The sequence below is a fragment of the Enhydra lutris genome, unplaced genomic scaffold, assembly GCF_002288905.1.
Source record: "Enhydra lutris kenyoni isolate GAN:26980312 unplaced genomic scaffold, ASM228890v2 scaffoldscaffold27, whole genome shotgun sequence".
Lineage (NCBI taxonomy): Eukaryota > Metazoa > Chordata > Mammalia > Carnivora > Mustelidae > Enhydra > Enhydra lutris.
Genome location: NW_019154111.1, coordinates 3,403,249 through 3,418,322, shown reverse-complemented (window position 1 = coordinate 3,418,322; position 15,074 = coordinate 3,403,249). Strand labels below are relative to the sequence as shown.

The 15,074-nt window shown below is 42.1% G+C and overlaps 1 protein-coding gene across 1 annotated transcript; it reads right to left on the bottom strand.

Moving 5' to 3' along the window:
* Window positions 1-4,725: 4,725 nt before the first annotated feature.
* On the bottom strand, window positions 4,726-11,365 carry LOC111151985 (mitochondrial ribosomal protein S33). The gene is made up of 3 exons (XM_022510241.1): window positions 11,274-11,365; window positions 8,512-8,753; window positions 4,726-5,096 (listed from the first exon to the last, which is right to left on the bottom strand). The coding sequence occupies exons 2-3, from the start codon at window positions 8,724-8,726 to the stop codon at window positions 4,991-4,993; spliced, it is 321 nt and encodes a 106-aa protein (XP_022365949.1). The 5' UTR covers window positions 8,727-8,753; window positions 11,274-11,365; the 3' UTR covers window positions 4,726-4,990.
* Between the last annotated feature and the right edge of the window lie 3,709 nt (window positions 11,366-15,074).

The following is a 15,074-nucleotide window of genomic DNA, read 5'->3' as shown; positions in this document are numbered from 1 at the left end:
CATTATAGCTCTTGTCAACCAGAGTTCCATTGTTTGTGGGTCTTTGCACATACCATCTGCGGTAACCCTCTCTGCTTCAAGACTCCACCTCTAACAGTTTGGTGATTGGTGGTACAGGCTTTGAAGTCAGGTGGCTTGGATTTAAACGTCAGTCTGAACACTTAGACTTGTGTGATCCTGTCACAAGACTTAAGCCTCAGTTTCCTCACCTGTAAAATGGGGATACTTATCATATGGAAGTAACATCAGGCCTACAAAGCTCCATGCGGGGTGTGTGGTAGGTGCTCCAAAAATGCGGACATTACTTGTATTCATTGCTTTCTTTCCCTGCTTGTAAAGTCAATCCTGATGATTCCACTGCATTGATCTCTCTCTTTATTAAGAATTTTCATTTTAGGGGCACCTGGCTGGCTCAGTGGGTTAAAGCCTCTGCCTTCGGCTCAGGTCACGATCCCAGAGTCCTGGGATCGGGCCGAATCGGGCTCTCTGCTCAGCAGGAAGCCTGCTTCCCCCTCTCTGCCTGCCTCTCTGCCTACTTGTGATCTCTGTCAAATAAATAAATTAAAAAAAAAAAAGAATTTACATTTTTTGGTGCTTAATGCACTGATCTATTCTTATACTAGATACACTCAGACTTTTAGATTTGACCTGTGTCCTAAGACTTAATTTGTTGAGAATGCTGTTTTCATGCTAAACTCAATAGGTTAGTGTTGGCTCTTTTGGGAAGGTACTTTGGACTAAGCACCGATTTAGATAGTCAATAAGGAGCTCCTATTTTCTGTAACAGACAGAGAAAGCTCTCCATCAGTGAATCTATCCTCTGTCTCAGAAAGCACCTTTATGTAGAATGAAAAAGGCCTTAGGATCTACATTGGTTTGGTTCTGGTTTCTACTTTCCCATGAACTTATAATATTGCCAGACCTCCAATTAAGTGAGAAACTGCATCTGGGTAGTTTCTCTGGTCACTCCTTCCCCTAGTTTCACAGTCCTCCTCTTTGCTGCCTTCCTGTCATTTAGAAAACATTTCAGTGTTAAGTTCAGCATAAATGTTTTACAGGTTTCCTAGTTCTTGACATCCCGGGCTTTATGGTTTATTGCCCTGTTTTACTAAGTCTTCTTGACTGTTTTTACTGTTTTATTCTTTTTCGAAAAGAAATGTTTTCTTTTGAACTTGTGAGTACTTAAGAAAAAAGACTGTGAAGACAAGAGTTGGCAGTTTAAAAGACATTTCCCTCTATCTGTTTCCTTTCAAGTTTGTTCCTGCCTCTAAATCTCTAAAATTAGGCACTTAGAAGCTTTGGGGGAAATGTGTGAGGAAAAAAGGAAAGGGTGAAGAGGGTGGAATTTTAAATTTTGACTTACTCTTTTCCAGAAGGTGCTTTACAAGTAAAAGCATTTTGTTTATATGCTCATACATATTTAGATATATGTACACACACAGATATGATGCTTTTTAAAAAGTGTGTTTCTGGAACCCAAGATTATGTAAATAATAAAATGCATCTCCCACCTACTGCTTCCTGAACCTGCCGTGTTTCATGTAAACGTAGAGAATTATGTATTTTTAGCATCTCTTTGTCAACTCTACCTCAGAAGAATCTATTGGTAAGACATAGTAATTCTTACACATCACAAATAACCGTATGTGAAAACATTTGATTAATCTTTCACGATTCACGTGATACTTTTCACAAATCTTAATATTTCATGAATCTAGTGAAGCATTAGTATGATTTTGCAGAGATGGAAAGAAGCTCAGTGAAGATAAGTGACTGAAGGTCACAAAGCCAGTAAGTAGAACTGCAGCGCTGTGACTTTGAAATCCCAAACCCAGTCTGTTTTACGGTGCCACATCGAAATCAAGGGCAAAATCCTCCATGCACGCTGAACATTTGAGGAAAAACACAAATAGTTTTGGTCTCAACCAGAAGAAAATCCAGTTACACATCTGGCTAGGCTACACCTACAGTTTAAGATTTTTTTTCCCTCATTGCACTGAGTCCTTATCTTAAACGTCAGTTGCTGGTGTCCTGACCTGGGTTGCTTTTGTGGCATCAAGATTACCCCCTTTCTTATCCTCCATGTTCCATCTGGTCCAACACGTTCAGTACAGGCTATTTTAAGTTAGATAGCATTTGTTTTGTCAGGTGTGTTTCAGGGTACAGCTTACATACAAATAAATTTTAGTGGGAGTCTCTGATTTTCAGTAGCATGGCTCATCTGCTGCTCATTTGTCTGCGAGCCTGTCAGCCCGCGCTGAGGCTCCTTGCAGGTTCAGCAGCCCTTAGCAAACTAACACACAGATTGCTTGTTTTCTGATTCAGGTCAACTATTGGTACCTGAGGCAGTTTCTCTTTAAAATATTATGCTAATTCATTGAAGCTCCTCTCACATTCAGGCCTCTCCACGAGTTGGAGATGGTATCATTCAGAACATGCATTGGGTGTTTCTTTCCTTTGCTCAGGCTGAGAGCCTGTTTCTCGGCCCGACGTCCCGGGTTCATCTTGTACCCATCTGGCTCAGCTGCACTGGCCAAGAGTAACAGAAAGTGTGCGCTTTTCTGAGCAAGTCCCTGGCATCTTGCCCGTGCCTTACAACACAACCGTCCTTCACACAATCCTGGGGACTAAGCCTATTTGTCTGTGTCCTCTACAACTAGCACGTGGCTGGCACAGGGCAAGCACTCCAGAAAAAGTTCTAAATGAATGGATTCTCGGGCCCCTGCTGAAGTTACATCTGTCAGACACAAATTACCTGATTATAAGTAGTTTTTAAGACTGTAATATGGGCCCTAGTCATACCATCTGGATCATGTATCTTTAAAACTACAATTTATCAAAACATATATAATGGGATTCTTACTAATTCAGGAATTATTTGCAGGGCAATTACTGCCAGCACTTCTAATGCTGCAGGGAAAGGAAATCATAGCTTCAGGGGCTGCTGTGTGTCCTCTTGCTGTGCACTTTGCTCTTTTCCTGAGAAGCAGACACAGGGTTAAAAAGTACTTTAGCAGGACAAGGTGCATATGGTTAACATTCATGTACTATACGCTTAAAGGTGGTTAAGATGGTAAATTTTACAACAGAAAAGAAAAAGTACTTTAAAAATTTTACTAAACAGTGCTAGATTGTTGGAACTTGAGAAAAAAAAAAATCAGAGAAGCCCTCATAGCCTCATTGAAAATTCACTGTTAGAATTCACTTAAATGAGCAGCTAGCTATTTGTGTATATACAAGAATCCCCTCTCAAAGAAATAACACTTCACACACTGGCTAAGTTGGTTAAGTCCAAGCTTTTTCACTGAAACTGCAAAGCTCTAGGTCACCTGGGTGGCACAGTCAGATAAGCGTCTGATCAGGTCATGATCTCAGGGTTGTGGGATTAAGCCCCACCTTGAGCCCCACATGAGCCTGTGCTCAGCATGGAGTCTGCTTGTCCCTCTCTGTCTGCTTCTCTCCCCACTTCTGTACATGCATGTGCATACTCTCTCTAATAAATAAAATCAATCTTAAAAAAAAAAAAAAAAGATCCTGGAAAGCCTTTCATTGTCTGGCCTCTTGTTTCCAGGTGAAACCCATATAGTCATCTTTTTTCAGTTCCTCAATAGGATGCTTACTTGTGCTTCACATTTTGCCCATCATTTTTATCTTTTAAAAAGATTTTAATTATTAAGATTTTTCCTATTTTTAAGTAACTTTTATACCCAGTGAGGGGCTTGAACTCACAACCCTGAGATTAAGAGTCACATGCTCCTCAAACTGAGCCAACCAGGCACCCTGATGATTTTGTTTTTTTTTTTTTTTTTTTAAAGATTTTATTTATTATTTATTTGACAGACAGAGATCACGTAGGCAGAGAGGCAGACAGAGAGGAAGGGAGAGAGGCTGCCCGCTGAGCAGAAAGCCCGATTCGGGGCTTGATCCCAGGACCCTGAGATCATGACCCGAGCCGAAGGCAGAGGCTTTAACCCACTGAGCCACCCAGGTGCCCCTGTGTGTTGTTTTTTAAGTAAGCTCTGTGCTCGATGTGGGGCTTGAACTCACAACTCAAAGAGTCGCATGCTCTACTGACTGGGCCAATCAGGTGCACCTTAATTTTAAGCAAACTCTACACCACACGTGGGGCTTGAACTCATGACCCCGAGATCAAGAGTCATGCTTTACTGACAGACAGCCAGGTGCCCCCTCTTCTCTTATTCGTCCTGCAGAGCTCAGATGAAATGCCATCTCTTTAGGGAGGCCTTCTTTCAACTCTAGAGGTTTTGAGTCTCTTGCTATCTCTGGACTAAGCCACTGATTGATCCACACTCTTGCAGAAGTCTGGATTTTTCCTCTGTAGCATTTAATACAATTTTATTTATATAATGATACTAGTCTCCCACAAGCCCGAAAGTTCCATGAGGTAGGGACTGTTTTCTCAGCTTGCTAACCATTGTGTCACCAGGGCCCCAGCAGGTACTCACTCAGTACTCTTAGCGGGTGGATACTTTGCCCAAATCTATCTTAGAAGATACTCTCCAAGGAGGAGGTGGAGAGGAGGTAGATGAAGTTTGTAAGCTTGGTGGTCAGACAGTGGCTGAACGGCTAGAGGGATGGAAGAGTTTGGGGCTGGTGTCATGAGGAAGCAAGGAGGGATCCTGGGGAGACTAAAAGATGCTCATTCAGTGAGTTTTCCCCAAGTCCCCAACATACCATTCCCACCCCAAATGAGTCATTCTTTAATCAAGTCTATGCAATTCATTTCTTTAGAGAAAGAGGTGAACCTCAGGGTATAAAACCAAGGCCAAAGTAACTTTGCAGAATTAGAATGTGTCCAGGAAACCAGTCACTATTCAACTGGATGGGACTTGAACACAGAAATGATCGTGTTCCTCCAAATAATTTTCAGTTTCGGAAGCTTACATTCCTTGAATATGTGGAAAGATAAATACACCTTCTTCTGCTGTCAGTTGCTGAGAAAGAGCTTTGTTCTCCCGATGGACCAACACTACTTCTTTTTTGTTGCTCTTTTCCCTTCTCCCTTCTTTGGTTTCCCCTTGCCACGAAGCTTCTTTAGGCGCAACTGCTCATCCTTGAAGTCCTGGTGCTCATCTCTGAATGGAGAAAGAAAAAATAGCCCGTATTTTGACCTGATGGGAAGAGCACACCAATCTAGCCCTGTTCCCTCAGGCTGCTCTGCTTATCAGTCCCTGACTTCTCAGGGCACATGCTCAACTTGGTGAACAGAAAGGACAGAGAGTCCCCAACATACACATGAGTTGTGTTCCAAAAGTTCATTTCTGAGTCACAGTGTCCCCTCATAGAAACAATGCCACAAGTGACTAAATTAACTGATGCAACAATGAGACAATGCTAATAATTACCTCAAATTTCCCTATAATGCTAACACTGACCATAGGGAAACAGAAAGTGGGTCTCAGCTTGAAGAGCTACACAGAGACCCTGAAAGCCCCAGGAATTAACACCTACTATGAGGGGAAGAGGTCTGAAGGAGGCTACCTTAATGGCTGTGGATAATCCAGACAAAAAGGCTGCTGGGGGAAGGCTCAGGTAGAATGAAGCCAAATCGACAGACAGGTACTCCAGAGATCAAGGCAGCAAGGGCTGTTTGTACATATGGCTGGGGTGTAAGCTGAAGACTGCCTGTACTCTAGAAAAACGACTGCATTCTAAGATTAAAAGCCTAGAACAGTATATAGCATTTAAATATATAAGGTTTGGAACCCATTTCAACCTGGGTTCCGATCACAGCTCCGTCTACCATTTAGTAGCTGTGTGACCTTGGATAAGTGATTTTCCCTCTCTGTATCTTAGTTTCCTCACCTGTCAAGGATGGATAATAATGGCATACAAATTAAATATAAGAGGGGGTTGTGCTGGGCCCAACTGTTAACTCCTTAGGTAGTTTTAAAATAGACTGGTTTTGTAGGGTACACTGTTCCATTCCGTTAACACGATTGGTATATATGACCTCTTCTCAAGTAGCTACGAACGCCCCCAAATCACCTATTCTCAACAGAGCAGCCAGAGTAATTCTTCTCAACTGTGACATTACGTCACTTCTCTGTTCACTGGCCTACAGATGGTTCCCCACTTCACCCAGAGCAAAAGCCAGGACCTTGTGTCATGGCCCTCAGAGCCCTTCATGATCTGCCTGTGGCCTTACCACCCTCTCCCTCTCGGTCACCTGCACTACTCCTGGAACCCGCCAAGAGAACGTGCACCTCATGGCCTTTGCTCTGCTCTTGCCTCTGCCTAAACAGTTCTTCCCCAGATCCCATTTGTCTCACTCACCACCTTCAAGTGCTTAAACCTCATCTTCTCAAAAAGGCTGACCTTGACTGTCCTGTTTAATACCGAGGCCCGTCCTCTCCCCACCCACCAGGTCCCCTCTGAGTATTCTTTCTGCTCAGGCAGCTTTACTGTTCCTTCCCCACGACACACTCAGCTTTTGGCATACTACATCATTTACTCATCCAGTACGTTTGCTCTCCTCTTCTTCCCTCCCTCCTCCATTCCCATCAACCCTCTGCCAGAAGGAATGCTCCGAAGCCAGGGGTCTTTGTCTCTGATGATATAGCCAAGCACCTGTGTGTCTGAGGGACTGAATGAGTCAGTGTTTGGGAGAACCTGTGCCACCCTCCCCGGCTTGTAGGTCTTTCAGTAATATTTTCTTTACTGAAGATTGTCTAGTTTCACCCTGCCTGATGCCACAAGAGGCCTTCCATTAGAGGCACCATTTACCATAACTAGTGACAAATACATGAAAATCATTGTGCTTTTCCATGGGTAACTAAATGCTAAGTATTTCTCCCCCCATCCCCAAAGATAGTCAGGGTTTATTTTTCAAACAAATGGAGAGCGGCACCAAACAGGTAAATTAAAATAGCTGAATGTGACTTTGTGAATGGGCTATACTTTTCTACTCAGGAGATCTGCCTTCCAATGATACTTTACTTGGGGTCATAATAAAATCAATTTTTATTTTCTGAGCTCAGACTAATAGCAAGGGAGAAAGTCCCAGAGCAAGTCCAGAAATTCAAAATATGTTATGGATTATAATCTCTATTATAATATATTAACTGAGAAAATCTATTCTGTTTTGCTTACTGCTGTTCTCCTAGTGTCCATCTTAAGTGTCTGTACATCGAAGGTACTTAAAAATATCCACTGGATGGATGAATGTACCAATTTTTAGCTATGTGGAATGAACTATTAATTTCATTATATTAGAGTGAATAGTACCAAATTAACTTTTGTACTGCTGTCCTAAGACAAGTCCAATTAAAACACTTTAAATCTTAAAAAGTAGATTTATTTATTTTTAAAATATTTTATTTTTAAGTAATCCCTACACCCAACACAGGACCCCAAGATCGAGAGTCATATGTTCTACTGACTGAGCCAGCCAGGCACCCAAAAAATAGATTTATTTTAACTTTGCACTATTACGCACTGTTTGAATGCTTTTATAATGAGCATGTATCAGTTTGGTAATTAAGACTTTCTTTTAAAGAAAATGATCACATAGGTATTTGATCTTTTCTCTTTCTAGAGGAATAGATAGTCCTGAGCACCCATTTCCTATACATACACAAACATATAACACATGGTGGTAAGAGCCTGTGCAATCTATGTATTACTCTTTTGCAGGGCTTCAGTTCATGTCCCTGAGATCAAGACCTGAGCTGAGGTCAAGAACAGGGTACTTAGCTGACTAAGTCACCCAGGTGCCCTCACATATTACTCTTAAAGGTGAACTACAACTTATTTAGACCAAATTAATATATCAAAAAGGGTACAAACTGGGATGCCTGGGTGGCTCAGTTGGTTAAGCAACTGCCTTCAGCTCAGGTCATGATCCTGGAGTCCTGGGATCGAGTCCCACATCAGACCCCCAGCTCCACGGGGAGTCTGCTTCTCCCTCTGACCTTCTCGCCTCTCATGCTCTCTCTCTCTCTCAAATAAATAAATAAAATGTTTTTTTAAAAAAAGGGGTACAAACTAAAAATGCCAGAAAAAAGGTTGAAAGACGTAAGAACTCCAATAAAACTTCCACTTGGAAGAAAGGCTCCTATAAACCAGCTAGGACGGAGACTGGTTTTGGGGCCGGGACTCTCTTCATCTGACCAATGAGAACCTGCTGTTCTGGCAGCCTGCCGGGGGGCAGGGGGTGCTGGGAGGGGGTGAGGTTTTCCTCTGCAGCATTTAGAGTGCTCTTAAATTAATAAATAATTAAACATATCTGTAGCTCAGTATCTCGTCAATCTTAGTCCAGTTTTAGACATAATTAAAATATGTCTTCCAATACATGCAGGTTTCCTTTTTTATTTTTTTCAGTGTGCCCATTATGAGCATTTTAAAAGCCTTTCTCCCCAAAACTATGCCTTTTGAGCCATCTGGGCACTATTAGAAGAATCACAAAACTGTAGGGAAAAAAGCCTAAATTTTTCCTTTTCTGATCTACTAGAAAAATCGAACAGGTTACTGTGTGGTTTTCGCCATTACCTATAGAGGCCAAGAAAACGCAGTGTCCCCATGAGTGCATAATAAGTGTTGTGATTTGGGTACCAGTCATAAGTCTCTTTCCTCTTGGCCAGAGGCTGCTCACTGAACAGTTTCACCACTTTCATGGATTTGGAATCAGTAGGCCTGGCCACCTCACCAAACAGCCGGGCACTCAGACGAGTCATGCGCAAGGCATATTCTGAAAGTGAAGACATTTCTTGAGCAGCAAGGAGGAAGAGTACCTACAGAAAATGAGAAGATAAACAGATTAGTGTGTGAAATTCCAAGATTATCTAATGAGCACTTTACAAAATAAAAACAGCAAGCCACATGTGAATCAGTCATGTGGCTGGCAGGACATGCCTTCGAGTTGAGAACTATCCACAGCCCAAATGGTGGCTTCCTTTGCCACCATTTGCCACTTTACATTTCTTATTTCTACATTCAATGTTTTCACACTACCACCTTGCTGCACTGCCCTTTATAGGGTGAACCATTTTGTTATTTACTGATAGTTTACCTATTTGTAGGCTAGATGAGGACAGGCAAATGAGTTATCCAACCACAGCATTATTATACCTTCAGAAAACACCCACCTCAGCACTCTGTAGAATAAAAATGCTGACTGCTTGCCATCTAAAGGTTTAATCATGGCAGAGAAATAATTATCCTGTTGTCTTTATTATCAGCCCTTTGAACACTGTTCTCCTCAAGGGCTCCAGATGGCTCTGAGAACTGCTAATGAGTTATGAGGTCATTTAGCCTCTAGGCTGCTGGACTGAATTCTGCCTAGAGACCGAGAGCCATTTGGGAGAAACAAAACAGAGACAGTAGTCTTATAGAAATAAACTCAACAGCCCTTAAGATTCATTTTATTCCTGAATAGAAGGACTTATGGGTTATAAGGTTATATTTTATCTTCCATCTTATATATTCTGCTTTAATGCATTATAAGTTCTTACTAGCTGTAAACAGTAACTTTTTCTTTGGAGGCCCAAGCTCAGAATGTTGAAATAGGTATAAGGATGATATCTGTAATAGGCAGAAATCACAGCAACATGTATCAAACATTATGTAGGCAATACATAAAAATCAAGAACACTGCTGGTGAAATAACTGTATCATTCCAGACCAGATGTAGGGTTACTGCTGGCAGAATATGCTACTTTAAGTGAAATTTTGTAGTGAGATGAGAATCTTTGCTAAGAGACTGCCCAGGGGCCAGTCCAGTGGAGATGAAAAAGAGTTGCTATCCAAACAGAAAAAAGGTATAAACTTATTTTGAAAAAACAATGGGAGAAAAACAAACCCAAAACCCCAACCCTCATAGGGTACCTGGCTGGCTCAATCAGTAGACCACATGACTCTTGATCTCAGTCAGGGTCATGAGTTCAAGCCCCATGTTGGGCACCAAGTTTACTTAAATAAATAAATCTTTAAAAAAGAAAAAAAATCCTCCTAAGCAAGAATGGGGCCAAGTAAATTTCAAAATACCTCTTGGAAGAAAAAAAAAAAATACAAAACCCCAAACCTTATTTAAATTAAGGAATTTTTCATGTCCATTTCTAGATCCATTGAAAGAGCAGAGGCGGACCTCAAACCAACTGCAGAATGCCAATCTCAAACCATTTACCAATCTGAACACCCACCGAACAGGCCAATAGTGCCATCTGAAGGCCAGCAATGGGAGAACTGTCAGGTCCAGTTCTCTGCAACCTGGGGATCACCTGCAAACCTTTTTCCTTTTCCTTTCACCCCCCCCCCCTTAAAATCTGCTTCTCTCTCAACTCTTGGTTCATCATGTGGATAGGAATGGGTTGGGCTGGGTTGTTAGGGGTAGGGTTATATTTTCATCAATGAGGAAAAAAAAGGCATTAACAGTTTAATGTATAAATAGGAAATATTAACAAATCAGTGCTATAAACCTTTAAAGGCTTTACAGATGCCCACGAGTTGCCTTCAGAGGCTACAGTTTCTTTGCGTGTTTTACCTTTTCTCTTCCTCCAGATGAATTATCTTTTTCCCTACATCAGATAAAAGAAAAACTAAAAAACGGTTTCTTAGTCAACTTTGCTTTGTTTCGCTTAATTGCTATAATGGCATTCAAATAGATTTCTGTTGCAAGTGCACAGTATTTCCAGTTATACGGTGGCCAGGGAACTGTTGTTTTGTTACAGTGTTCTCAGACAAATGTGTTCCAACTTTCATCACTTTATTTTTCAAATGACGAGGCAGCATAGAGTCCTGAGGCCTAGGTTTGCATCCTGGCTCTGCCATTTACTTGCTGATTGTCACTTTTTACTACCTTAAAATTTTTAATTGGAAAGCGTTACTTAGGATTTTTTTCAGGACCCTAGTATGCCCCCTTACAGAATATTTCAATTTTATCTTAAAAAAAAAAATGACTATGTTAAAGACATTAAAGTAAAAGGCAAATAACTTAATGCCCCCCCCGCCCCCCTAAGCTCCGATGCAGAAATGCCGTCAGATGAGCTGAGAAACAGGCCTGCACGCGACCTAATCAGGGAAATAGTAACTGCGCCGGAGAGGAAACTACGCTAGCGTCCCTCGTTTGGTAAATTCCCCAATTTACGCAGGAAAAGGCCAACTGGTTTGTAGGATGGTTAGTAGCTGGTTAGTAATGAAATCGATTCATCTCATTCTTGGCGACTGTAGAAGGTTGGAGATCCTCGCAGGGCTTCTCTAACGACCGCCCGTGTCTCACTGCAGGAGAGCCCCCCAAAACTCTCGAACAATCTTACCTAGTCGCGACCTTCCTCTCCCACGCGACCCTCTCCCGGAAGGCCTGCCCCCGGCCGTGCTTCAATCTCCGGCGGGAGTTTGCAACGGGAGCAGTGGAGAAACGGAAGCTCGCGGATAGAGGGGAGCCCTGGTGGAACCCGGAACTACTAGCGCTCTCTCTCGGAGGCTTCAAAGGTCACACCTGGCACCCTGCGTAATGAGGACAGTGAGTCGTGTCTGCGGACTGGAGATGGTTGTTTAGGGAGAAAGGCTGACTTTAGGGGAATGTCTTGCAGCGTTCGCTAAATATATTTTGTTGGCAAATGCTTGCAGAGCTGCCCTCTGAACAGTGGTCATGTGCGTGCCGCGTAGTGGAGGATGAAATGCATTTTATTCTTTATTTTTTCTGTTCCTTCCTCTGTCTCTTTTCATCCAGCCGAGACCTTGACGTGCTCCAAGGGCATTGCTTGATTTGAGGCTGAAGGGTCTTCTGGCCCTGCTGGGATGCCATTTCCTTCTCTTTCCACTTATCCTCTCCTCTAATGGTCGATTAGTTATCATCTGTAGGAGACTGTTCTTGGTACCCTTTTGCTGGATTAGGGCGCCGATTGAAGCAGCCTGTGTGGGCGGGGGCCCGGAACCTTTCTCAGGGGGTGAGGAGGGGATATTTGTCAGACTCCTCAGTAGTGACCTAGATACCGCTTGGCAGACAGTAGAAATGCTGGAAGTATGTCCCTCCATAATAAATCCGCTCGCAAGCACGCCACACCTCATAAATGTATGAAGCATTTATTGACTGATAGTAGGCCTGAAAACACTATTTTCTGAGCATTATTCAAGACCTTTCATAAATACTCTAAAATGTACGCTGGAAATAAGTAAGGCACACCAGCAGCAAGCCATATACCTAGAGGATATTCTGTTGACACTCTCTTTCCTCCTACAGAATTGTGTTATTATTTTTTTTTTGACATTTTTAAAAAGGGAAAAAGAAAAAAGCCTCAAGTAGAATCATTCCTCTCCACCTACAATCCCCCTTAGCAAACCAAGACTTAATCACAGTCTCGAACTTCCAGGAACTTGACCTTTTAACAGTCAATCTGAAAATTTCTGATCAGCACTAGTGAGGTAAACTGTATGATAAAAAGCTTGCCTTCCGGGGGTGCCTGGGTGGCTCAGCTGGTTCAGGTCATGATACCAGTGTCCTGGGATAGAGCCCATGTTGGGCTACCTCCTGAGTGCGGAATCTGCTTCTCTCTCTCTCTCTCTCCCCCCCCCTTCTGCTGCTCATGTTCTCACTCTCTCTCAAGTAAGTAAGTAAAATCTTAAGGGAAATAAACAAAACAAAACAAAACACCTTGCCTTCCCAGTAGTTAGTAAGTATAAGATCCTACATCAACCAAAACAGTCTATGACTTCCATGGCCAGAAAACTCTATCACAGATTTATTGAAGAAACAGAATACCAAAGATTACTATTTTATCTTATTTTTAAAAAATATTTTATTTATTTATTTGACAGAGCACAAGCAAGGGGAGCAGCAGGCAGAGGGAGAGGGAAAAGCAGGCTCCCCATGGAGCAGGGACCCTGTTGTAGGGCTTGATCCCAGGACCCTGAGCTCATGACCCAGGCTGAAGGCAGACACTAAACCAACTGAGCCACCCAGGCATCCCCAAAAGTCATTATTTTACAGTGGAAGCCCACATAAAGGAGTTGACAGCTTTGAAAGCTGACACATGTTTTCATGTGATAATGAGTATCTTACCACACTGCTGGAGGCTGTCAGAGGTCAGAGTGGGAAGTCTTACCTGATGCATTATAACCTGAAGCCCTTGTGATCTTTTGAACTGGCCAGCAGTAGGGTATAGAGGCTACTTCTATAGTTACCTTATATGTAGTTTCTTTATGTATAATTTTTTTGGCTTTTTCATTTTCTTTTCTAGTTTCCTACAAAAATACAACTTTTTAGTAAATAAGTAAAGCATTAAAAAAAGAAACCCTCAAAACAACAACAATAACAAAAACTTGCTTTTCTATACTACCCACAAAAAAATGCCCTGGCTTGAAACAATCCTTTCCTTTAACTTGCTAATAATTTTCTTGCCCCACCCTACTACCATTTTGTACAACTCCTCAGGGTTCCTTTCTACATGCTAGATGGGCGGCTGCCCCATTCATAAATTGTTTAATAAAGCCTATTGGATCTTCAGGTTTATTCAGTTGAATTTTTAAAATTTTGTTTTTTTAGCAAAATCTTGTTAATCTGTGCTATAAAATTTGCTTTTATCAAGTTGTTTTGACATGTTATCAACCTATGATACAGTAAGTAGCCTTCTAAACTTGGTCTGGTATGAGTTCACTACAGTTGCATTTACACACAATGTAATGAGTATACCTCATTCTTTCTTGCATAGCTCAGTCCAAAAATAACATTCTGGGTAGAAATTCTACCTTGTCTTTGCATTTTTGTGTAGTTGGCTGTATTTATCTAATAGCCACTAAATCATGTAAACAAGGAGGCTCCCTTTGCATGTTAGAAAGTTTAAAGCCAAGTTGGCAGTGGACCCATGGCAACAAGTATTATATGTATATTTGCATAAACTTTGCCATTGGTCCATTTATATATCTATTTTTTATTTTTCCCTTTCCCCATATTATCTGTGTTATCAGTATGTTTGTGAATCAGTCTATCATCTACCATAACTCTTGAAACATACAAAGGTATAAAGAGTTATAAGTAGCTACTCTTAAAGCTGCCTCTTCTGTCCTTCTGGCCAACCTACTATTCTTGAAGCTTTAGCAACCACCCATATCCTATGTGATTGATTAACTAAACCGTTTTTTTTTTGGGGGGGGGGGTCTATCTAAGATCATGCATTCTTTCCTAGAAAGGAATGAGCTCTTCTGCATGTCTCAAAACAGAAATCAGACCCTCTTGCATATCCCCCCAACCCTAATGCCCTGCAGTAAGGAACCAGACTCCCTTGCACAATCTCTGAGCACTGTGAAAGTATCTATAGCTGGCACCATTAAGTCTGCACAATAATCAAGAAATGTTACAGACCACTGCACTCCCTTTACTGATTAACTTCTCTAAACTCCTTTAAAAATCCTTGGGCCAACAGAAGCCTCCGAGTTGGCCTTTGGGCAAGAGTCTGCCTTCCTCTAGGTTGTCAGCCTCCTGAATAAAGCTCATATTCATTTCCAATTAAAACTCATCTCTTGAATATTGGCTTTTTGAGTGACAGGCAGCTGAACTTGGGTTTTGGTAGCACACTGGGCATTGAGCAATATGACTCTCATTAAGTCAAGCTTAAGGAGTTCCACAAATTGGTGGCTTAAAACATCAAAACTTTATTCTCTTATGGTTCTGGAGGCCAGAAGTCTAAAGGCAGTGTCACTGGGCCAAGATCAACGGATTGACAGGGCCATACTCCCTCCAAATGCTCTAGGTAACAGTCAGTTCTTTCACTCTCCCAACTTTCTGGTGGTTGCTGGCATTCATTGACTTTTGGCCACATCACTCCAGTCTTCAAGGCCATATCTCTCCACCTCCTCTTCACACCATCTTCTCCTCTCCATGTGTTGGAACTCCTAATGCCTCCCTCTCAGAGAGATACATTTTTTTTTAAAGATTTTTTTTTTTTAATTTATTTGACAGAGACCACAAGCAGGCAGAGAGGCAGGCAGAGAGAGAGGAGGAAGCAGGCTCCCCGCTGAGCAGAGGAAGCAGGCTCCCCGCTGAGCAGAGAGCCTGATGCGGGGCTTGATCCCAGGACCCTGGGATCATGACCTGAGCCAAAGGCAGAGGCTTTAACCCA